Raw genomic sequence first — 25421 nt, 5'->3', positions numbered from 1 at the left:
CTTAGTGGGCTGCAGGGAAGAGCTTGCGGGCCGTGTATTTGAGATCCCTGCTGTAGACCATGTCTATTTACTAATTCTCCCAGAAGCCTCATCACGTACACTGAGCAAGAGGACAGACAGAGCAGAATCCTGTGGTGTCCTGTACGAGAGAGTCCGTGGGGTGGAGGAATAATTGCCCATAATTACCTTCTGTATAAAAAGTGGCGATGCCACTTCCAAGTGGTTCCACACCCTCCTGGCAGGGCCCTCACACATGCCAACGACACCTCATGATCAACTGCATTAAAGGCAGCTGACAGATCTAATAAAATCAGCATAAACATGTGCTGGGAGGAGATCATCAACCAATGTCATCAATGCACTTTCTGTCCCATACACAGGCCTAAAACCAGACTGACCAGGGTCAAAGGAAACTGAAGACTGCAGGTATTGCCATAGCTTCTTAACTACTATCTTCTCAAGTATGTTTCTCAGAAAAAGAGAGAAATTTACATAGCATTTTCCCGCATGTAAGCAGTAATGAGCAGCAATAGATAATGAAGAAATCTCAGACTCCTAGTTGCTATGGTGACTGGCACTCTATAAATGCCTAAGATGCACATACCTTAATACATACCAAAGGTCACTTCACTGACATGCCTGTCACGTTGCCACTTACCTCCCAAATGGAAATGGTCATGTGGTTGATGGTATTTGTCATAGTATGGTATTCAGCAGTGTCTCACATCACTCTCTCCAATGAATTCCTCACTGGGGTATGACTGTTTCATTGGCTGTGCACATTCATCTATTTTTGAGTGTCTTTCTGCTGAGAGAAGAATCTTGACATGTCTGCATGAGCAGCTTTGGTACATTTTCGCATGAGACATATGGGTGTTAAATTGTACTTGTCACAAGCTTCCAACATGAAATCATGGGCTTTGAGGAGTTCAATTTCAGACTGTTCTGCTAGGGACATAACATATGCATGGCTCCACATGTGAGTATGCCCCTTATCCTGCCTGTTTTCTGACATGGGGTTGGTGTTGAATATTGTTAGTCTTCCTCAGAGATGTATTCATTTTTTACTTGACACAGTCTTCATTTTAGCCCCATTTGGGATGGGAGACTTCTGGGGGAGTGGAGGGGCAGATGATATTTTACTAGTCCATTAAAAAAATGCTCCCACTATATGAGGGAATGAATTGAATTTTGCAACCTTGCATTAAAGTGTTTAGTCTGAGTAGAAACTGGGCCTAGAACTTTTAATTTTATGTTCAGTAAAATAACTATATGTTAAGTCATTTGCCTTTAAGTTTTTGGCATGCCTATTTTTGGGCTTTCTCCTCTCCCCTCATTTTTATATACATTACTATGAAAAATGTCAATAATCCTTGCATTGCTGTTGCTTGCTACAAGATACAATGTTCTTCTATGTTAAAATGCTAGAAAAGAAAAATATGTCAAATCCTTAAGTCCATGTTCTGACTCCTTTATTGACTTGAGTGGGAGTTTTACCTTAGTAACCACTGACTAAAAAGAGAGGAAACAATCCGGGATTTGGCCCACCCCAGTCTTTTCTCATGACAAACCAACAATGTGTGAGATTTAGGGCTATTTTCTTTCATCAAGCCGAACTTTTAGAAAAGTTGGAGCCTGATATGTTAGACTGATAAATGCAGTAGGGCCAGACCATCACCAGCCTGTGTGTAGGCCAATGTAAGAAATTTCCCCTATCCTTATGTAGCTCTGCAAGAGTCTCCCACAATAGCAGTCTCTGGACTCTGGAGAGTACAGCAAAACGCTTGCTCCTGATCCTCTGTGTGGACCAAGATGCCAAAAGAGGGGGAAGAGTGAGGTCATGCACGGTGCCCAGTACTTTCAAGGGATCTAACCAACCTTTGGTTAATTATAGGACAAGAATAATTTCACCACCTACTGAAATACGCTCACCTCTGGTGTGAAACATGGACATTGTTTAATAGTGCTCAACAACATTAACCTAGAGTGTAGAATAGCAAGTGAAGAATAGAGAGCACAATTTGGGCCATTCTTGAAAGTGTGCAACCCTACTGAAGTCAGTGGGATTGGACACGTGTGACTAAGAGCAGAATTTGGCTCATTGTATCTAATTAAAACTACACTTCTACCTCGATATAGCGCTGTCCTCGGGAACCAAAAAATCTTACCGCCTTATAGGTGAAACTGCATTCTATTGAACTTGCTTTGATCCACCGGTGTGTGCAGTCCCACCCCCTGGGAGCACTGCTTTACCGCGTTATATCTGAATTCGTGTTATATTGGGTCGCATTATATTGAGGTAGCGGTGTATCTAGGGTGAATTTTAAGTAGGAGCATGGTACTAATCTATGTTGAGCTGGGTTGGAATGTAGAACCTTTTAAGGTTCTCCCAGCCCTAATTAGAGTCTGTCTTGGAGCAGCAGAAGCTTAACTGGCTTTTCTACTTGGTTTATTACAGTTTCTGAGAAGAATGGCTGCTGTTTTGTTGCTGCCTCCTGTTGCAGCAGAGCATAGTCTGCACAGTGATTGGAGCAAAGCTGTTCACCAGTCCTTGTAGTTAGGGACAAAGCTGGAATACAGAATCCACTCTGTGACGGGTTGGATCACAGAAACCCCCCTGGGAGCTGCCACCCGATGTGCAAAGACTACCCCTGCTTCTGTTTTCCCTGCCAGCTCAGGACTCCAGCACCCTGTCTTGCTGAGCCAGACACTCCCGTCTGGCTCCAGACACAGACCCAGGGTCTGAATCACTTGTCCCAAAGCTGCAAGTTTACCTGAAAACAGCTCGCAGTAGCGTGCTTGTCTTTAGCACTCAGATGCCCAACTCCCAATGGGGTCTAAACCCAGATAAATCCGTTTTACCCTGCATAAAGCTTATGCAGGGCAAACTCATAAATTGTTTGCCCTCTATAACACTGATAGAGAGATATGCACAGTTGTTTGCTCCCCCAGGTATTAATACATACTCTGAGTGAATTACTAAATAGAAAGCGATTTTATTAAATACAGACAGTAGGATTTAAGTGGTTCAAAGTAGTAACAGACAGAACAAAGTAAGTCACCAAGCAAAATAAAATAAAATGCGCAAATCTATGCCTAATCAAACTAAATACAGATAATCTCACCCTCAGAGATGTTTCAGTAAGTTTTTCTTAGACTGGACACCTTCCAGGCCTGGGCACAATTCTTTCCCCTGGTACAGCTCTTGTTGCAGCTCAGATGGTAGCTAGGGGATTCTTCATGATGGCTTCTCTCTCTCTGTTCTCTTCCCCCCTTTATATATCTTTTGCATAAGGCGGGAACTCTTTGTCTCTCTGGGTTTCCACCCCCCCCTCACTGGAAAAGCACCAGGTTAAAGATGGATTCCAGTTCAGGTGACATGCTCACATGTCACTGCAAGACTTCATTACTCACTTGCCAGCACACACATATACAGGAAGACTCACAGGTAAATACAGCCATCTGCAGACAATGGGAGTCATCAAGATTCCAAACCATCATTAATGGTCCACACTTTACACAATTACAATAGGCCCTCAGAGTTACATTTTATATTTCTAGTTTTAGATAGAAGAGTGGTACATTCATACAAATCAGATGATCATACTCAGTAGCTTATAAGCTTTGTAATGATACCTTACAAGAGACCTTTTGCATGAAGCATATCCCAGTTACGTTACATTCACTTATTACCGTATTTTCTCTAAAACTATCTCAGTTACATTATATTGACTTATTATCAAGTTTTTATAAAACCATATAGACTGCACAACGTCACACACTCTAGTTTGTTTAATTTTGCTTTCTGGGTTTGAGGATTTTGGAAATGAACACAATGGTTTTATTCCGTGTTGCACAGAATATGCCTGAAAATACACACACTCATTGGGGAGGAACAGGTATAAAGACAAAGCCTTCTTAACAAACATGAAGGATGAAAAATCCTGGCTCCACTGAGGTGCATAGTTAGGCACCCTAGAAGTTTTACCATCGGAAATGTAGCTGAATTCTCTGATCTGCCTGAGCTGGGCTTGGCACAAGAGCAGGAGGGCAGGTGCTGCAAAGGTGGCTTTAAGACACTTTTATGTTCCTCCAGACCTGGAGGTGGCCCTCAGCATAAGTTAGAATATATTGTTTTAGTTCAGGCCTTGCTGCCATTTGCTCCAAGTGATTGTTCTGGCAGCCAGGGAACGCCAGGGCATAGGGATACCCTAGACATGCCTCCTTTTCCTTGGAAAACCCCTGCTCTGGGTGGGGATAAGGGGTGACCTACAGTTGCTATGCCCAGGGAATCCCCCCTTGTACAGGAGGAATCCTCAAAGGCTGGATCCACCAGCTGGCCAGCCATTGTGCAGCTAAGACACTGACCTACCATGCTTATTTTAATACCATTCAAGTAACTAGCCTGTAGAAATGTCTTATTCGTAACTTGCTTGCACGGTGGATTTAAATCTAATAAACATGAGGGGAAAAAAACAACCCATGGATGCATGCTCTCAGATGAAGTGGCTAAGGGGCAACTCTTTTGCTCTGCCCCTCCCCTGTCACATGTGGGTGAACTGAGGTGGTTTCACATCACAGGAAACCAGGAGGACAGGCTGTGGAGAGCCGGTGCGAGGGGATCATCACCCCCTGCATGCAGTGGGCCTCAGGCGAAATGGGCACATAGCCAGTGGATCAGCATCTAAGCAGATCGACCAATCAATCCACCACAGGGAGGCACAATTCCTGAGGAGTTCCACAGTCAACTTGTGGAACTCCTTACCTGAGGAGGTTGTGAAGGCTAGGACTATAACAGCGTTTAAAAGAGAACTGGATAAATTCATGGTGGTTAAGTCCATTAATGGCTATTAACGAGGATGGGTAAGGAATGGTGTCAGAGGATGGAGATGGATGGCAGGAGAGAGATCACTTGATCATTGCCTGTTAGGTCCACTCCTGCTGGGGCACCTAGCATTGGCCACTGTCAGTAGACAGGATACTGGGCTAGATGGACCTTTGGTCTGACCCGGTACGGCCGTTCTTATGAGGAGGCTACCAGAGCACTGAGAGTGTAGGAGTGTTTACACTTGTGTCCACGGGATTGGGAGGGATGATTCCACTCCATACACTATGAAGCAAACCTGCACAAAGCCTGTTTTCTTGGGCTTTGGCCATTGTAAAAGATTTGATCCTACTGGCCAAATCATCAGCTGGTATAAATTGACACAGATCCACTGACCACAATAAAGCTGCATCAGTTGAAACCCACTCAGTCAGGAGCGGCACCAGGGTTTTTGGCGCCCTAGGCGGGGGTCCTTCCGTGCTCCCGGTCGTCGTCGACAATTCTGCGGCATGGGGTCCTTCCGCGCTCCTGGTCTTCGGGGCACTTCAGCGGCGGGTCCTGGAGTGAGTGAAGGACCCGCCGCAGAATTGCTGCCGAAAACCGGGAGTGCGGAAGGACCCCCCCGCCACTGAATTGCCACCCCCCCAAATCCTGCTGCCCTAGGCGACCACCTAGGTCGCCTAAATGGAAGCGCCAGCCCTGCACTCAGTATCTGGGCCTAAATGTTGTAAGAGGCTAATCACAGGTTGTAAATTTCAGGACACTGACAATAGTTTTAGGCAGGCATTCACTCAATGTTTTCTTGAGCTTTTCTTAACAAGCACCTTGCCTATTGACTTCAGTGGGAATTGAGGATGTTTGGCACCTTGAATGATTGTTCCTTTGAACAGCCGTATATCTAGGGGATTATGTCTGCTCTTTCCTGAAGTAGAAAAAGTATTTTAGGGTTTGTATATTTTCCTAAATGTACTGATGCCGATCTTTACCTGCAGCTGAGAAGTGCACAGCGCTGGCTTTGTTCCCCCTTGCTCTTGGGCTGGCTGTGAACTGGTCAGCCCCCCACTGTAATTTGGAGGAATCTGAAGATTGGTCTAAATTAAAATAGCTGACAGTATCCCCTATGTGCTGATACAGAAAGCTAGGGTCATTGGGGAGGATGGGGGGACCTTTCCCTTGGCCACAGCTTCTGTTCTGTCAGTAGGGTTGGGATGGCTATTAGGAGCTTGCTCTACATCAAAAGAGCCTCCGATACTGGGATGACTGTCATTCCTGGGTACACTGGCTTTTGGCTGTTTTGCATGTGAATGCACAACTGTTGAATGAAACATTACAAAGTGGAACTCTCCTCAGCAAGCTTGGTTTAAATGTTAAATACACAATTGTACAATAAAGATTTTTCTCTGTCTCCTCTGTTTCAGTTCACATGCATTTTCATACCAAGAGCTGCCCCAAAGAAATGGTAAGGCTTTTAAATTAATCTGAATGCACTGATATTGTCTCGGTGAGCCGCAAAGTATGCCCTTGAATCCCACACACAATTTCCATTGAAGTCATTGAGAACTCTGCCAAGGAATGAGAGTATTATACACCCTCCATAGTGCAATCCTCCTTAAATATTCCAAATTAAACAATTAACCCTGTTAAAATAAAAACTGTATGGATTTCCCCAGAGCAATGGGTGTAAACTTGATAAAAACAAAATTAAATAAAATATTACATTTTTGGCACCAATTGAAAACATACAGGGCCAAATATTCAAAGGATGCTGCAATGGGAGTGTACACACAGACTAACATCATTGTGTTTTCCCCACAAAACCTTGCATTTGTGCAAATATATCAAGTAATTGCTTTCTCGCCTACAGTTCATGTGTACCTTTATACAACACTGGCATGAAAACCCCCATTTGGGCATGCAGGCTTGGACAGGCTCTTTCTGTGCACCCTCCTTTGAAAATGTGGTCCAAAGCATGAAGAAACAAGGAGCCCCTTTTAAATGGATGGAAGGTGGATGAATTTACAGCACCACAGGTTAAACCCTGAAGTTCTTTTCCACTGGCGTTTTACCTGAATAAGGGCTGCAGGATTTGTCTCTAAAAGGAAGAGAAAAAAAAAAAAAGATGTACAACAATGGTAAAATTTGCTAGAAAATTGCTTTGTGATGGGCAAAGATGAGCTCAGTGTGTGAGTGTTTTCTGCACCAAACTGAAATATATTCATAAATCAATAGAGCCCTCATAAAGGTGCATTGGCTGTAGGTCCATCTTTGCAAGAGAACATGCAGCATCATGCATCTTAAAGTATCAGTTGTTTTCCATTTATACTCATAAATCTCTTTCTTCTGTAGACCGACGTTATGAGGGTGGTGTGAAGCCAAAACGTAACTTAAAACAAGTAGCAATTACACAGGTATGGAGGTATCAGAAAACTGATTGTAAGTTCTTTCATGGCATAATTAATTGTATTTTAATTATTATTTTCATGAGATAACAATCAACCTTGTCTAATTATTGTGGTACAATACTGATTTCCCACACTCAAGTCAGATATTCCTCGTAATTACTTGATCCTGCTAGTTGCTCATTAGTTCCTGGCAGGTTCTGAGTCGACATCCATTGGAAGTTAATGAGAGTTCAGAGTATTGACACCTATCTAGAGGCACTGAGCAGGGGATGAAGGAATTTGCTTGTATGACTTGGTGCTGAATATCAAACTGAGGGGACAACTGTTGGTTTATAAAATTCAATGGGCCTTTTGCCTAAGGACCATAGGACTTGTCCCAAAGATACACGCCTATGAAAATAAGGTTTACATGTCAGGAATCCTACAAATGTTGCAATTTAACCTAAGAGAGCTAATGGGTAACTGTTCTGCATTATAACAGGGAAGATGGACAGGTTTATCTTTTCCTCAAGATAATGTCATAATACTATAGTAATCAATTATATTTGTTGGTGATTGTTTTGTAAGTTTTCTCCTGGTCTTCTGCAAACATCTACTTGTTTTAAATCACAACACTCAAGCGGTCTTGTTGTGCCATGTGTCAGACCAAGTAGCATGGGAGTCCTTTAGGAGCTGCTAGGAGAGTTGGTATGCTAAACTTACTAGTCAAGACAAGACTTTGTTGCTTAACAGTAGCTATCCAGTCTGATAAAATGGTATGTGTGATTGGGACACACCAGGGCCAGCTCCAGCATTTCTGCCGCCCCAAGCAAAAAAAAAAAAGTCGCGATTGGCGGCGGCAATTAGGGGGGAGGGAAAAAAAAAAAAGCCGTGATTGGCGGTGGCAGTTCAGCGGCAGGTCCTTTGCTCCTAGAGGGTGTGAGGGACCTGCCGCCCCCGCATTGCCGCAGGTGCCGTCCCTCTCCCTTGGCCGCCCCAAAGAACCTGCTTGTTAAGCTGGTGCCTGGAGCCGGCCCTGGGACACACAATACTTGTCTCATATGAACAAGACCTAGTGGATAAAGTCCATTCTCAGTTACACAGATGCAGCTCCATGGAAATTACAGCTATGTTATCAGATATAGCAGGTCTGCACACTGGAAAAAATTCTCATTGACTGAAATGTTGAACAAAAACTAAGAGTTAGAGCTAAATACTGAACTCTTTACTCACTGACATTTTTATTTGTTTATAGGCATTTCCATGGGAGCTTTGCTTGACTGTGAAAGTTGACCATGAGGGTTCAGTATCTTTCTAGTACCTGTAGTCAATGTCCCGACTTCGAGACAAAATGCAACACTCCCTATTCTAAACATATAGACTAATAATTTTACAAAGGAGCCTTAACTCTGACCGTGGTCCTATGTAGAAGTTATCTAAAAATTTGCATTTGTTTAAAAACAATATTGGGCCAAATTCTGCTCCCAGTTACACACATGGGGCCTCATTTGCTTCCCTTGTTAAACTGGCTAATATTTGTACAGTACTTTCAGCATGTAGAGCCTGATCCTTGGCCCAAGCTAAATCCCTTTTGCAATGCTCCAGCAGAACAAAGGGGGCTTAAAACTGCTCTAAAGGTGCAGCTGGGAAGTCTCCTGTTGTAGGGGAATCCCCTTTCGGTGTACAACTGGCTATGCAAGCTTTGCTACATGCCTTCCTGTAGGGGGTGTTCTGTGCTGGGTTGGAGATGGATAGGAGGGGCAGGGGTGGGATTGTACTGTGCGTCTGTGCTCCTGGTCCAGTCCCTAGGAGGCTATTACAGTCAATGTAAGTTACATCAGCTCTCTGGCTATGCTTGTGTGTGCGTGGATCTCTGCCATCCCCAGGATTGGAGGAGATGGAAATGGTGGGTAGAACCATCTTTGTCTCCCCAGCTGAGTAGCACTGAGCATGAGCTCATTGCAGCTGAGGACTGGACCCATTGGGTTCATTCTGTTCGTTACGTGATGTGGAAAATAGTTCCTGCAATAACAATCTTTTATGTGGTTTATTAGGTGGTCAGTTACAACTTGAGTAGAAAAGGACAATCAGAAAGAGACTCTTGGAGGACATTGCCACACAGCCCTGTGAATGTCACCATTAATGGAAGTCCCTGCATTCTTTTCTGGGCAAGGAGGATAATGATTAAATTTAAAAACCATACACAGCTGGACTTGACAGAGAAGACATTTGGTGTACGTGCAACCGTGGATGTTGGAGATTCCAACTGCAGTGAAGACAGTGCAATGTAAGACTACATCCTACTCCATGGTGGCGTCAGGCACTGGCGGGGATGCTAATTAATCCTTGGGGCAAAGCCTATTGTAATGTGGGATGGAGCTACAATGCTCCAGTGGCACAATGCCTCCTAAGAATTCCCCCTGTTACACTGGGGGAAAGACTCATATTCTTTAACCCTTTAAAGGGGTGGATGGCATCCTCTTTCTTGTGTGGCCATCCAGCTCTGCTTGTGGGGGTTGAGTCCTCACCCCATATACTCTGCCCTCTCCCTATGCCCTTTTTGGAAAGTGGCTGGCCAGGGTGGGGAGCTGCCTTGAGTGCAAGGACTGTGATTCTCAGCAGCCTTTATACTGGCTGTGCAAGGGTAGTAGAGGGTGATTATGTAAGGCCTGGCCATAATTCAACCCTTAATCTGTGACATTTACTCACCTGAAGTAGTCCCTTAGTCCACACATAGTCCTATTGAAGTCTATTGGATTGCACCATTGTGTAAAATGCTATTCAGCATAAGGGTGGAAGAATCACACCTTTAATAAGCAAAGGCAAGTAAAGCTGTATGTGGCTATATGATGCCACACAGCAGTAATATTACTACTTAGCTGCTATATAGCACTTTACAGCGGTAGAGCACAAAGCACTTTACAAAGAGTAATTGTCCCCATTTTACAAATGGGAACCAGAGGCACAGAGAGGTGACTTGCGGTCATCCAGCAGGCCAATGGCAGAACAAGGAATTGAATCCACATTTCCTGAGTGCCCTCACCACTGGGCCACGGTAGCTGAAATAATTCAGTTTTCAACAAGTGCCAAATTAATACAGCAAAATCCACGTATGCTATTGAGTAGAGGATGCATAACTGTGCTGAAAGCCAGTTGCTGTTCTAAATAATCAGAATCTGACTCCTGAATGAGCTGTATTGTGGAGGGGAAAGGGAAATGAGGAAGAAATAATGTTAGTTTTCATAATAAAAGAAGTGATACATTTCAAAACAATAAGCCTGTCTGCTAGTGCAGAGCTAGAAACCTCCTAATGTATGTGGAACATTTCAGTAAAGACCGTATCCTACTAGAAAACTGCACAAATGTGAAACGGTTTGAAAGGCAATGCAGTTTTACAGTTGTACATAGTACTTAAAAAAAAAATCAGTGATTTAAAATAATTCACGTGTTAAACATTTTCAAATGGAATCAAAATAGCTGGTCTCACTTTACAGTGACTAAGGAGATAAATACAAAACAAAATCCTGAAACTTTCTATCAATCGTAGGTACTTATACTGCTCCTCTTGCCTTAGTGCCTGGGTGCTGCACAGTTGTTAGTGTATTTATTCTCACAACAAACCTGGATTGTAAGGCCAGTTTAAAGTCATTTGTTGTTATAAAATAAAAATATTTGGGACAATTTACTGGTCAACAAATAAAATAACAATAGGCTACTAGAATAGAGAGCCTTCTGCCTCAGATCTCATGGAAAAACCTGCTGGAAAGGGCCAGGAGATAAACTTTACAAGATTGTATCCTGTTAGCGTTGGCTATTGTCTAAATCAAGAAAAAAAATCACTTTATTCTAGCCAGCATTAGGAGATGTATGTCAAAGTGTTATGTAACCTTTCTGACCAAATCCTTGGAATCTCTGCTGGAGTCCTGCTATATACTAACAGAAAGCCTTTTTGGTCCATGTGATTCTGTCAGTCTTTAAGTATTAACCCAATTCACTGCATGTGGAAATCCATGCTGTGCAGAGAGGAAAATAGATAATCAGACTCCTGAATCAGTATTAGCCTCACAGGAATTGCCAAATAGAAACCTCAGGCCAGATCCTGAGATGCATTGTTTCCACTTGGTGCTGCTGAGGAGAGCAGGGGAAAGGGTGGAAGCTCCCTTTCTGTTCCTCTGATTTTGGGCCTAAGGGCTGCTCTAAATTCTGCAGGCTGCAGATAAGGCAGAGTTCTTTGTACTCCACCTCATCCCCTCCCATTCTAGCCAGGCTCTTATATACCTACTTTGTTAAGAGAATCTTCTGATCTGCCTTTAGATCAGCACAAAGCAGCTGGACCTATAACCAAGGATTTGGCTTCTTATATGTCTGGACTTACTATATGTGTAACACAAACACAGAGGTAGATTATTGTATGCACAGAGTCCTGTCCCAGGCACTGAATTTAATGTGAGGTTCAGCAGTGATCAGATCAGATACGGTACAATTTATGTCTGATTTTTGGCCTAATTTAAGCAAGTGAGGATCTGAAATCCTCCTCCTTGCTCACTGGACCCAATTTCGGGATAGTGAGTTAAGTGAGTTTTGAAGAAATTAGTTCTGCACTTGAAACCCATCCAGTCTTGAGCCGGTATTAAATTGTCTGACTAATCATGCTTTTAATTTCCCTCCACCTTAAGTTCTAAAGTGATGTAAGTGTATGCATGATAATTCACTGTGTAACAATATCTAATCTTAGATATGAAAGTCAATTACACAGATGGTTTCTAAGATGCAAAATGGTATCATTAAATAAAAAATCTGTATGCCACAGAGTAATGAAATGATGGATCTGTTAGCTTGTGAGAAAGTAGAAAGATGGTACTTGGAGCAATATTTACATAATCATACTGATTTTAAGGCTCTATTTTAAAATTGACCTAACAATGCTTCTTACTGTGGTAAGCCACAGCTGTCCTCACTGACTGGACAATAAGCTGGATAGAGCTCTGCTACAATCAACATCTTTAAACTGATTCAGTGATGTTGTATAAATGCAATACTTTGAACTCAGCTATCATATGGATTTCTAATGCTCTAGCAGGGTCTATGAGACAAAGAATGGGTTATATTATTGTATTAATTAAATACCTTTATCTGAGATACCAAGGTGATAGATGCCTTATAAATATATATAGATTTGTGAAGGAACACATATATCTCATCTGACTATGCTTTAGGTACACTGATGTTGAAGTCAATGGGATTTAACTACACGCTTAAAGTTAAGTGCTTTCCTGGTGTGAAATCCAGACCCCTCTCAAGGCAACAGCAAAATCCTCATTGACTTCATTGGGACCAGGATTTCGTCCCTGAAATTTTTTCATTGACTGCAGTGGGATTTGAATAAAGCCTCAAAATACTGTCTGTTGTAATCATGTTTTGCTCTTTTGATGAATGTCAGGTTTTTTTTCCTCTAGATTTGCATTTCAACTTGACATTGTTTTCTTTTTGATCTAGGCTTTCACTTAAGTTTGGTGACATGGACAACCTCAAGGGGCTTGTTATTAGGTAGGTTTACAAGATAAGGATAAAGACACTTATTAGATTATCAAACGATAATATCTACTGAATGACTTGCAATGCAAGTTGTCTGGGAAATTAACTGTGAGAAGGATTATGTATCAGCAAGGGTTGTGAGTCAGATTTGTTAATTATATAGTGAAGTATAAAGCAGACAATTATATTTAATGGAGTTTGCCTATTTAAATACATTTTCTTTTTGTTTTATTTTTTCCCCCTATTTTTTTTTTTTTTAGATGAGTGGCCTCCCTGCTGCACCGCAGGCTCCCCTCATCTAGGTAGGCCTCCTGATGGTCCACTGCTTCTTGTGACTCAGCCCTCCAGCCAGGTCATCTACAGCCCCAACCCTTCCAGAGTATCAGTGTCCAGGGGTGAAAGTAACTTAAAGGACTTACCAGTACGCTGGAGTCCTGAGCAGGGGGCATGGCCTCAACCGGAAGAGGCATAGCTTCCGCCGGAAGAGGCATGGCCTTTAAATACCTGGGCCCTTTAAATCAAAATTTAAAGGCTCAGGGGTTCCGGCTGTGGCTGGGAGCCCTGGGGCCTTTAAATCACCCCCAGAGCTACCAGCTGCAGAGGTGGCTGGGAGCTCCGGGGTGATTTAAAGGGCCCGGGGCTCCAGCTGCCGCTACTGCAGTGGAGCTCCAGGCCCTTTAAATCACAGATGGAGCCCTGCTGCTGCTACCCCAGGGCTCCAGCAGCGGGGCTTGGGCAGCACTTTAAATGGCCCGGGGCTCCGGCTGCTGCGGGGAGCCCCGGGCCCTTTAAATCACTGCCCGAGCCCTGCCGCCGCTACCCTGGGGCTCTGGCAATGGGGCTTGGGTGGCGATTTAAAGGGCCCAGGGCTGAGAGGGCTCCAGCTGCTACAGGGAGCCCCAGGCTCTTTAAATCACCAGCCTGGGGAAGCTGGTCTGATCCAGCATGGCGTAGTGGCTCTTGCTGGTACGCCGTACTGGACCATATCAGCTTACTTTCACCTCAGTCAGTGTCCCCAAAATAGACAGTGTTCAGCAAATCCTACTCATCCATACAATGCCTCCAGCCCCTCCTGGGCTCCTCTTCAATCCTATTCTTCTTTCAGAGTAGCAGGTTTCTCCCCAGTTTACACAGCAGAACTCAAATACCCTCAAACAAAACCAAGCACATTAGCTTACTGGTGTCCACCCTGGGCTTGAGCTTTTCATCCAGCTGGCTTCTCCCCAGCTCCCTGTTCCTCTTCCAAACCACTAATCCATAGTGCTATCTCCCTGGAGCCTGGCCTCTATCTCAGAGCTCACCTACATGTGGTCTGGAAAACTACATTTACGTGGGAGCACAAGCTAGTGGCAATATGATGTTTTTTAATTTACCCATTGCTTGGCTGAGTTAAGTTTTTTAACCAGTGGAATTTCTTCCATCTATTTTTACTTTGTTTTCCTCTGCCAGTTTGCCTCTTATCAGTCATCTACCTGGGCAGCATGTGATCTGTAACAGCAGGGAGGGAAGCAGAATGGATGATATTCTTCGAGTGCTGTTCCATAATTAGGCAGTCAGAAGATGCTCAGGATTTTTGTGACTCCCTTGCTCAGCCTGGGACCAGTCCTGTGTGACCAATGATCTTCTTCAGCTGCAGCAAGAAGGAATCAAAAATTATTTTCCAGACTCAGGTCTCCCATATAGCAGCATAAAGAGCCAGATCCTTCTGTAGTGTAAATTGGCATAGATCTGTCGACTTCAATGAATCCTCTATGGCTGTTCTACATGCTGAATTCAACAGTATATGCCCTCACTTTTGCAACTTTACTAATTCTCTCTTTTTTTAAAAATTATTTTCAGATTTTTATTGACAAACAGTTATTACAAGCTGTCTGTTCAGAACTGGTTTAGTTTATACAGAATACAGCTGCTTTACAACCATTCTGTGCAAGCAACATTTAACACAACCAGAATATATGCTCCAGCAAGTTATTCCTATCACTGTGAACATGTGAGCAGCTTGCAGAGGTATGATGCACTCCTGATGCCCAGCTCCGCAAACGATGTGTCCAGGCTCTGGGAAGTCACGTTTATCGATTTCCAGGTAATAAGATGAAGTTAAGCCAAGAAAATGTCACAGGTGTGCTGACTGGCACCTCTAGGCCTTGGTGCCAAGAAAACAATGACATATTATAAGCAGTTTATAGGATCTCCAGAGATGGATCAAGGAGTAAAAATTGAACAGAAAAGAAGATTTAAAGTCTTGTACTTAACTTCATGTTAAGGGAGATGAAGGGCTGCACTGGTTTGGTATCTAATTTCTTCTTAGGGATATACGTCAGCACAACACATAGGAGTGTCACCTTCTGCTCTACATCTCTGTACCTTTGTTGACATTATTCTTTGTATATTTGGCAATTGGGCTCTTAAGACCAGCTTCAGTAGAGCCTTCATTGAGCACTGTCAGCAAGAGCCCAGTTTTCCTTGCATAGGGCCTGCAGCTCCAGCTGACCGTCAGTCAGCTGGGAAAGAAAGTTAAGTGTTCCATAGCCCAACATTCTGTGAATAGATCACACCTGGGTCCGTTTCTGAGGTCAGTCAAGGCGGATTTTTTACAACAGTCATTGACCTCATCTCCTTATCTTTAGGGGGGGTTAGAGGCCAAAATTAGGGGAGATAGAGGCCAAGGCTAACAGCTCACCCAGGAATGGACCCTTCAGCTAGGGAGGAGCAAAATAAATAAATAGAGGATGGGTAAGAGGAGGAAGATGAGGGTAGCTACAAAAGAGGGGAAAGTCTTTAAAACTCCAGAGCAATCTGAGACAGGCAGCCAATCCCATCCGTCTTCTCAATGCACGACTGCACAGCAGATTTACTTCATCCTAGAGTTAAAGTAACTCTCACTTGTTTGCAGCCATAGGTGAAATTTATAGTCTGTGGGCCAAATTCAGACCAGATGTGAATGCAAAACTGCTTATTTCAGTGGAGTTGCATCCACATACACAAGGACTGAATCTGGTCCCACAATCTAATTATTAGAGGTAGGCAACTGTCAGTGTTTTCTTGGTCATTTTTTGGATATCTGTGTCCATGTTTGTATAATCAGAAACAGGGAAACTATTGATTCCTTCAAAACAAAGTAAACCAGAGTGATCAAGCTTATAGTTAAATTTGACTTGGCTCTCAAAAGTGATCACCAAAGATTTTGTTTAAAATCAAACTGCAAATCCTTTGGGCCCCAAAGCCAAGGGGATTAGAATTACTGACTGTTTCTAAAACATTGACCTGAATAAACTGAGTGAATCAAATCCAGCCAGTGCTGCTAGATACATTTTTTTTATATGCAAACATTGGCTTAAAAATTCTTACTTAGCAGAAGGAGCAAAATCATGAACTGTCCCCTAACCGAGAAAGTGAGGATTTTTAATATAAATCCTTTTACTCTCTTAACAGATTCAAGGCTTTAACGTAGAAGGAGGACAGTTTGCTTATGCCAAAGATTGTGCATCCTTTTTTTCACCAGCAATTCTGATGGGCTTGATTATGTCACTGATTCTGCTTCTAGTCCTGGCCTATGCTCTCCATATGTTGATCCACCTGAAGTCTCTTGATAGGCATTATGAAAGCAAAGCCTCTCCTGCCTATTTTGCACAAATGAAAGACCGTGACATGGCAGATGAAAAAGAACCACTGAGAAGCAATGGAAATGAGTCCTATGAACTTAGAAGTCAACAGTTTTGTAAAGTCTATATTTAGAAGAGTGTGTCTCATTCAGGCTATTGGTATTTTCTTTCCGCTATTCTGTGCTGTTTAGTTGTACAGTAGCTAAAAGTGTTCAAATGATTTATTTGATCAAAGAATAAATAAATATATCAGACTGCTTGTTTAGCCATTCTCTGGCTTATTGCTTGAGACCCAGTTAAAAGATGTCTTGGAAATCAAAACAATAGAAAAATCTCCCATGGGAGTGAAGAAATGAATGTGGTGAGAGTCTGCTCTCATATTACCAAAGCAATTTGTTACAGCCACCTTACAAACACTGAACAGAGGAATTGGTAACAGAACCTTAGGGTTAAATAAAGATTAATAATATTAAAATTAATAGTATAATATATCTCCTAGCTCATCTCCTCAAAGGCTGAGACTTTTCCTTACACTGTATTTTTTATTGGTCTATTCAGTCTGTATTAAGTGTCCCTGGCAAAACAGCTTCCATCCTTTCCTTAGAAAGTATATGCAACAGTATAAATAGACTCCACCTATTAGAAGTCTTTGCAGATTCTCATCTTAAGTTTTCCTTGTCTTAATTTTATTCAGTTATTCCTAGTTTTATTCCCCTTGTGCCATCATAAAAATCGTTCTCCTCCTTGTTTATACTCCCCACTTACATAAAGACCATTTTAATATCATCTGCCACCCCAGTGAAATGGTGATGGATCTTTGGAACTGTGGCATCTCAAATGTTTTTCTATGTTTTGGCATGAGACTTAATTTGTTGAGGTGCTGGTGGAGCTGTAGACATCTGGCCATAGGCTTTCCCATAATTCACCTGCTGAGCTTTATGCCAAAAGAGAGAGAATGGGTTTTTACACACTTTAATTCTAGGCTAATTTCTTTACAACTAAATCCTGTCAGTCTCCCATACACGACATCGAAGTCACAGCTACATGGTGGTTCTACACCTGAAAATACATATAAAGTAGGTTGGCTGGAAGCCACCCAGCAGTGCAAAGGGTATTTAGAAAAACGACATAATTTTCACTTCTCCCTCCTGTGGGAGATTAAAGTTTCATCTTGTCAACAAGTCTATCAATTGACATTGCCAGGGTTAGAGGACCCAAAATTAGTCTTAATTTTGCTCTTGCTCTCAGCAAGAAGGAAGATGATAATGAGCTACCCATGTTGCTATTGGGCCAAAGCCAATCCTGAAAGAATATTTTGGCAAATCTTTTGCAAACCCAGATTTAGTAACCAACTCTCTTTTTAATTTTAGAGAAAACAAACTACCACCAGATAAAGCAGTTTCTTCTAACCACAAAACCAGACAATACCAGCCAGAGATGAAACCATACCCAGCCAATGCCCCTGGACTCACAAATGCCAATTCTTATGATGCCTCTCACTACAATAGGATTGGTAAATAGATGGGCCTCACAGCATGCTTTGGAGGTCAATAGATTAGGATTGTTTTGGAACTAAGGTGGGGAGGAAGTTCCAAAATTGAGGACTCCCCAAGGAAAATGCCCTAGCTAGCCATCTCCTTCACTCTTAAAACCACTGGGGCTCCAGCGAGACTCCATCAGCCACACCAGGGGAAAGGCAGTCCCTCAAGTGGACAAAACCCCTAAACGGTTTGGGGTTTATGTTTAATAATAGCGTTTTGTGGAGCTGTGTTCAAGTGCACATTACAGGGAAGGATCCATTTGGTCTCAGTGCCCTGTTCTGTATTAAAAGAGGGTCACTGGTAAAAAGTGTCCTTATGAGCCACTTTTCATTAACAAAATCAACCTTAGATCTTCTGTCTTGGGTTCCAGATGACTACCTTGCTTTGTTTAGATTCAACATCATATGCGGTGTAAGGAGAATAGACTTATTATGGAGAACTGGTCAGCCTTTAAGATGACTGCTCATATCCTCCACCCCAAGCCCTCAAAGGTTCTGGAACCTATGCTACTTGTTAAAAGAAATAATACAGAGGTCAACTTTCCTTCAAAAACCATTAGCACTCCTATTTGAGCAACAGTTACTGGAGGACTATAGAGCAGTTCTATGGACCACCATTAGGTGGGTCACAGTGTTCCTTCTTATATTTACCCTAAAAACTCCTTAGGTTCTGAACCCTAATGTCTGGGAAAGAAACATCTAAAAACACAGATTTCCAATTCCAAAACATGCTGGTGTATCCTGTGTGACAGCGTCAGTGGATGACATACAATTTGAAGAGACTGCCGGGTAGAACCCTGTATAGTAATTATCAAACCTTATCAGTTTAGAGTCCTCTTTTTCTTTTCTATTTAACAGAGATTAACCAAGGCATATAAAATCTGAGATAGTGGTTCAATGATTTCCCTACAGGCACAGGGTTCATTCTAGAAATTTGCCAACGGTGCTTGGGCTTAACTCACCCATTTGCTGGAAGGCAAAGATCAATTTCACAAAGTCTAAAATAAACTGTAGTAACTTTTGACCCTATAAACTAGAAAACAGGTCAGAAACTTAAGATCCAATGACCTTTGCCCCTGGTTAAAATGAATACTATGAACCATTGGTTATTTCTTTTTGAATGAGGAATACATTCAATTATAGTTGTAAGGTGATGCATTTAGGGATGACTAACAACAATTTTAGTTACAAGCTGGGGACGCATTGGTTAGAAGTAACGGAAGAGGAGAAGGACCTAGGGGTCCTTGTAGACCGCGGGATGACTGAGTCGACAATGTGACGTGGCGGTGAAAAAAGCCAATGCGGTCTTGGGATGCATTAGGCGAGGTATATCTAGTAGGGATATGGAGGTGCTGCTTCCGTTGTATAAGGCGCTGGTGAGACCTCATTTGGAGTACTGTGTGCAATTCTGGTCTCCCATGTTTAAAAAAGATGAACTCAAACTGGAACGGGTGCAGAGAAGGGCCACTAGGATGATCAGAGGAATGGAAAACCTGTCGTATGAAAGGAGACTAGAGGAGCTCGGGTTGTTTAGTCTGACAAAACGAAGGCTGAGGGGGGATATGATTGCTCTCTTTAAATATATCAGAGGGATAAATACAAGGGAGGGAGAGGAATTATTCCAGCTTAGTACTAATGTGGACATGAGAACGAATGGATATAAACTGGCCATGGGGAAGTTTAGGCTTGAAATTAGACGAAGGTTTCTGACCGTCAGAGGGGTGAAATATTGGAACGGCCTTCCGAGGGAAACGGTGGGGGCGAGGGACCTGTCTGGTTTTAAGATTAAGTTAGATAAGTTTATGGAGGGAATGGTTTAATGGAAAAACATATTAGCCAAGGAATACCGAGCAATGGCAGGTAAATAGTATAATGGCTAACAAGGGTCAGGCTGGAGACTCTTGCCTACATGCTCGGGGATTTACTGATCGCCATATTTGGGGTCGGGAAGGAATTTTCCTCCAGGGTAGATTGGCTGAGGCCCTGGAGGTTTTTCGCCTTCCTCCGCAGCATGGGGCAGGGATCGCTAGCAGGAGGGTTCTCTGCCAATTGAAGTCACTAAAACACAGGATTTGGGGACTTCAACAGCAGAGTCAAGGGAAGGGGTAGGGACGGTTTTGTGGCCTGCAGCATGCAGGGGGTCAGACCAGATGATCATAATGGTCCCTTCTGACCTTAAAGTCTATGAGTCTATGAGGTTTTATCACATGACATGATCTTTAATTAAAGATAAATCTTTAATTCCTGGAGATACCAGGACAATCTAGGAGAGTTGGCAACCCCAATTTCAACAGTATTAGTGCGGGTTTGGCATACTCTGCTCAAAGCTCTGTCTAATCTCACAAAGCTGTCCTTTTGTCAGAAACAAGAGGCCACATCTTCAGGAGATGTAAAATGGCAAAGCTCCCAACTACCTTTAAAGTGACTCTTCTCACTTTGCAAAGGTGCAGATAGCTCCTTAAAAACACGTCACTCTGAATTGCACAGAGCCACTCATCACTTTTTCTGGGTCTTGTGCTTCACTGACTGGGTGTTATCTTGGAGTATCCTACAGGAGAATGGGGTGTGTGGAGTTCTTGTGAAGCACTGATGGAAACTCCATCTTGATTTGGTAATTTGAATTCATCTCTCTTAATTAACACGGTGGTTATTTTACTAGTTTACCTGAAGACTGATTTTTTTTTTTCCATACACAACAGGGAGTGATTCCGATCTCTCTGTCTGTCCATCTTTGTCAAGATTTTGTACAGCACCCATTGTTGTAATAACTAAGGATAGAGAAGGGGTCACTTCATCCACCAGTAAAATGTAGCCACCTCTGCCTTGCAATGTAGCAGCTGTTCAACACAAAGCAAAGCAATAATCAGTGATGACTATCATTGTCCTTTAGAACAGAAAGGGAATTTCCAGTAGCAGAATGTAATTTCCAAGTAGGAAATTGGCCATGATGCTCAGGTGAATCCCACTATTCATGTGAAAAGTACCATTGGATCCCAATATCTGCAACTGGTCAGGACTCTGGTTTTACATCATTTGTAAACCGACACCTCCAGCAGCACTAAACCCATGCTGAGACTTTGATTCAATAGTGACTGAGAGGGGGAAAAAGTTCACCTATCAGCATCATTCTGTGACATCTGAGGATGCCATGGAAGTCTCACTTCTCAATACTGACCCATCCCACAGGTCAATAACAGCTTAAACAGTTGAAGAGATATTACAGCAATTCATCATTTCCAGCAACCAGCTGGTATCAGCATTAGAGAAGTTACTGCCAGGAGAGAGTGCAGGGCAAAATAGAACCCATCCATTCACAATTACCTGGGATAGAATTTTAGGATGGAAATTCATGGCACAGTTGAGAATTAAGTGTAGAAACAGAACTTGTAGGGGCCTTGTATGCTATCGGCATCTAAACTAACATGACCTCCTCCCAAGTGGTCAGCATTCAAGATTCCCCAAAAGCCTGGCGCACTGGGAATTCAACCCTTCCAGTTGCTGTCGCCTGTGAAGCCCTGATTCCCCTCACACTGCCACTGACTTAGGGTTGCCACTTGGCTGTTTTTTGTTTAGCTTTGCTGGTTGCCGGTAAAAAGATTTACTGTGGCATTTTTTCTGCCACTTGGGATCAGTGTTCACTGTAAGCTGTGCACATATGTGGCTATGCAATGATCTTGTTACTACTGTACACATCACACGGATGAGAGCATGGCCAGCACCTGGGGCCTGCTCTGCAGGCCGGGCCCTCATCCTTCTGCAACCATGAGGCTTCTCTTGGTGCAGAAGACTGGGAAGTGGGACAGACTCCCATTGGCAGGGATAAGGAGCGGGGTGGGAGAGGCAGGGACTCCTGGGAGGGGACAATTGAGGGGGGTCCCCAAGGGAGGAGGCTCCTTGGAGGGTGCCTGGGTGTAGAGGCTCCTGGTGGAAAGTTAGCGATAGTTGCCACCAGGATCCTTTTTGTTGGGAGAGAGGGACCAGTTTGTGTGCATCTCAGAGGTGGCAACTCTAATGATGTCAATGGGAAATGAGGGAGACCAGCACCTTGCAGGAGGCATCCAGCCTCTACAATATTGGATACTAGTTTGCCTTCACTGCTTATCTCATGAAGCTCATTGCAATAGCAGTGTTACCAGCTCTTGGGATTTAACCCTGACACTCATGATATCAGGGTTTTTTCTTAGAGCCTCAACTGCTGAAATCAAGAAATTGCTTGAAAATCTCAGCCTTCATTAAAGGAAAAGGTAAGTTTCTAGCCTATGTGGTTGCAGAGGAAAGATTGAAAATGTGACCTGAGAGTACCTTAGAGACTCAGAAACTGGAAGGGAAATAAAGAGAACCCACATTTCATTAAAAAAAAAAAAAATCCTTAAGCCAATCTCATGGTTTTGGGGAATCTGACATGATTTTCCAATGCTGAGGGTTGGCAACACTGCGCAGGCCCTTCACAGGGTTTTGTGTTCCTCCTGTTGGATTGTTGCCCTATAAACACTTCCAACAGCCGCCTCATCTCCTTTATACGTTATTGTAAAATATGTAAAGAAAGATACAGACTCTGTGTTCCTATCCCCGCTACTCTCATCCTATGTCCATTTGTTGCACAGATTGAGAGGTGACTTGATCATAACATAAGTGCTTTCATAGGGAGAAAACACCAGCTACTAATGGGCTCTTCAGTCTAGTGAGAAAAGCATTGGCTGGAAGCTGAAACCAGACAAATTCCAATTAGAAATAAGGCACACACTTTTAGCAGTAACGGTGATTAACCACCAAAACAAACTACCACAGGAAGTGGTCTATGCTCCATCTCTTGAGGTCTTCACGTCAAGACTAGGTCTCTTTGTAGAAGATATGCTTTAGCCAAATACAACTTGTTGGGCTCAATATAGGGGTAACTGGGTGAAATTCTATGGCTTGTGCTACACAGGAGGTCAGGGTAGGTGGCCTTGTGGCCTTGAAAATCTCTGAATTATTTTTAGATTTGAAATGCTGAGCTCTTTGGAGCAAAGATCACCCTTTACTCTGTGTTTGTGCAGCGCCTAGTACAATGCAGACCAATTCTGACTGGGACATCGAGGTGCTACTATAATACAAATAATGAATAATAATTCATACACCCACCTCAAATTACTTGCAATAAATGATTACCTCCTGTCAGCAGTATTCTTTTATTACATTACGGTTAGTAATACAGTTGCTCCTAGAGGCCCCAACTTATATCGAGGCCTCTTTGTCCTAGGTACTGTATAAACAGAGTAGGAGACAGTCCCTGCCCCAAAGTGTTTACAATGTAAATAGATCAGATGGAAGGTGGGAGAGAAAATAGAAACAGATGTGAAGCCCAAGAGCCTATACTACATCTCCTGAATCTCAGTCTAATGCCCTATCCACTGATTGAACAGATGAAATATGTATATGTAATTACACAAAAATTAATGCTCTGCAAATGTCACTTAAGATCCAGATTGATAACTCTGGCCTCAGTATGATCTAGGCTTCCTTCTTAAGTTCTGCATAAGTTTTACAGTGACAATTAAATAGATACATATATCTGTAAGTATAATCTTGTCTAAATATTATAGAGATTAATGGGTCACCGTGCATGGGGAAGTCCTTGTGTAAAGCTCGTGGAAGGCAGATTTGTCCTGTCATAAAAGGGAATTCCTGTTCTGCTGGAAATTTGCGTAGTGAGTTATATAATATTCCTATAGGAATTTATGTGGAAATAATTGAAGAATCGTATTTGTTTATGTAGTGATTTCATGTTTGTTTGTTCACATGTTTGTCTCTCTCTTGTAAGCCACTAGAAAGATAAACACTGCTTAAAGGTTATGGGAACTGTATACAAAAAAACAACAAATACTGAGTTTGTAGGTATCTAACAGTGAAATTATGTCTGTACTGTAACAGTATTATTTTTGTTCATTCAGAACATGACAGCCTCCTGGTGGTCACCCTTGACAGTTGCACCTATAAATTAAAAAGCTTTTACATTCAATAATTGTATAGAATGCAGAACTAATTTTCAGCACATATAAAGACTGTCATATATTCCAAGCAACACTTATTATGCATTTTTACTCCTTAGATAATTAGGCCACATTATTCAGAAATCAAGTTATAATGTACTGTTTGTTTTACTTGTTTCTTTATTATCTAGCAAAACACTGACCTGAAGAAAAGCTCTGTTCGCTTGAAAGCTTGTCTCTTTCATCAACAGAACATGGTCCAGTAAAAGATATTGCCTCACCCGCTTGACTCTCTAATAGAGGAACCACTGTGAGATATGGCGTACATTTTAATTTTACAGTCCAATTGTGTTCATTCAAAATCTCGTGTACACAAACACGTGCCCATAATCCGCAGGTACAGTTAACATCTAAGTGTGCTAGGTAGAAAATGTACCACTTCAGGGGATCTTCTGCACAGTAATGAGCTGCTAACCCAGGTCCCAAGCTGCTCCATGCAGACAGACCCCAGCGCTGCTGCAGAGCCCCTCTGAAATCAGAAAGTGGCAGGGCCCTGATATTGAAAACACTTAATGCACTTGCTTAATTTCATGTAGGTGACTGTGGCAAGTATCACTGGCTTCAATGATGTCTGACTTCAGTGGGACTAGTCACGTGCATAAAATGTGTGCAGGATTGGGACTTGAGGGTGTGACTAGCCTAGATTTTCTTCCCTAAAATTTCTTTATAAACTAAATCTCTCGAAATGTGCACCTTGAGAAATAAGTTACTGATCACTCTGAATGCTGGACAGCCTGTTGTCAGTCCCACTCCTCCAGCCTATTGTTTGATTTGCTTTCAAATAGCAAAGCTTGCTGTGCAGGGAAGACATACTGCAGAGAGCGATTGGGAATTTGCAGATGAAACCCGGAGTATTCCTGGGTTTGGTCATGAGAGTGTGCAAACTATATAACAATACAGTCTTGTACATATCACAGCAACATTCACCTGAAATGTTCACAATGACTTACACAGCAAGTCTCACAATACCATGTGATAGTTATTATCACACCCATTTTATTGGCAGATTAAGTACAGAAGTTTGGTGACCTAGCCAATGTCACATGATTCAGTGGCAGAGAATGGAATCCAGTCTCCTTTTCTAACTGCTAGACGTACTACCTCTTAGGCAGTTCTCATGCTTCCTACTCTTGCCCCTTGGGAGACGAAAGTTTTCCTTTTCCTAACTGTATTCAATGAGTGAGAGATTTAGGGTTAATCTGTACAAAGTCTGATTAGTCCTATTTAACCTCCCTAAAATTCTTATGGTTCAACAGTACCCCATTGCTTAAGTTAAACAAAATGGATTTGAAATTCCTTTTTGGATAAAAAAATTTATTAGTCACCCTAAGCATCCAATAACTAAAATAAAAGCACAAGAGACATCATTGTGCATCTGCCTCTACACCCAGCAGAGGTTTTCTTCTATAATCAACAACAGAGCAATCTGAAATTCATTCTAGCAGGCTAATTTCAAATAAAGGAATGATTTTAATATCCATTCTACTCATCTAATAACTTGGAAAGGTG

General features: G+C 42.5%; 1 protein-coding gene across 5 annotated transcripts in view; it reads left to right on the top strand.

The window, feature by feature from the left end:
- The window catches only part of LOC128839264 (V-type proton ATPase subunit S1-like protein), a 37173-nt gene extending 20565 nt beyond the window's left edge, over positions 1 to 16608 (top strand). For 4 of the 5 annotated variants that reach the window (XM_054032125.1, XM_054032124.1, XM_054032126.1 and 1 more), the window contains exons 2-7: positions 6244 to 6284; positions 7172 to 7233; positions 9261 to 9493; positions 12703 to 12753; positions 14581 to 14824; positions 16174 to 16608. In XM_054032125.1, coding sequence (XP_053888100.1) covers positions 6244 to 6284; positions 7172 to 7233; positions 9261 to 9493; positions 12703 to 12753; positions 14581 to 14824; positions 16174 to 16476 — 934 coding nt within the window. In that variant the 3' untranslated portion in view covers positions 16477 to 16608. Of the gene's footprint in view, positions 1 to 853; positions 980 to 6243; positions 6285 to 7171; positions 7234 to 9260; positions 9494 to 12702; positions 12754 to 14580; positions 14825 to 16173 lie in introns of those variants that run through there. The other variant, XM_054032122.1, reaches the window with a different exon arrangement.
- Positions 16609 to 25421: the final 8813 nt, after the last annotated feature.

Source organism: Malaclemys terrapin, chromosome 6 (assembly GCF_027887155.1).
Source record: "Malaclemys terrapin pileata isolate rMalTer1 chromosome 6, rMalTer1.hap1, whole genome shotgun sequence".
NCBI lineage: Eukaryota > Metazoa > Chordata > Testudines > Emydidae > Malaclemys > Malaclemys terrapin.
Note: the sequence above shows the minus strand (reverse complement) of the source record. Positions and strands in the feature narration are given on the sequence as shown.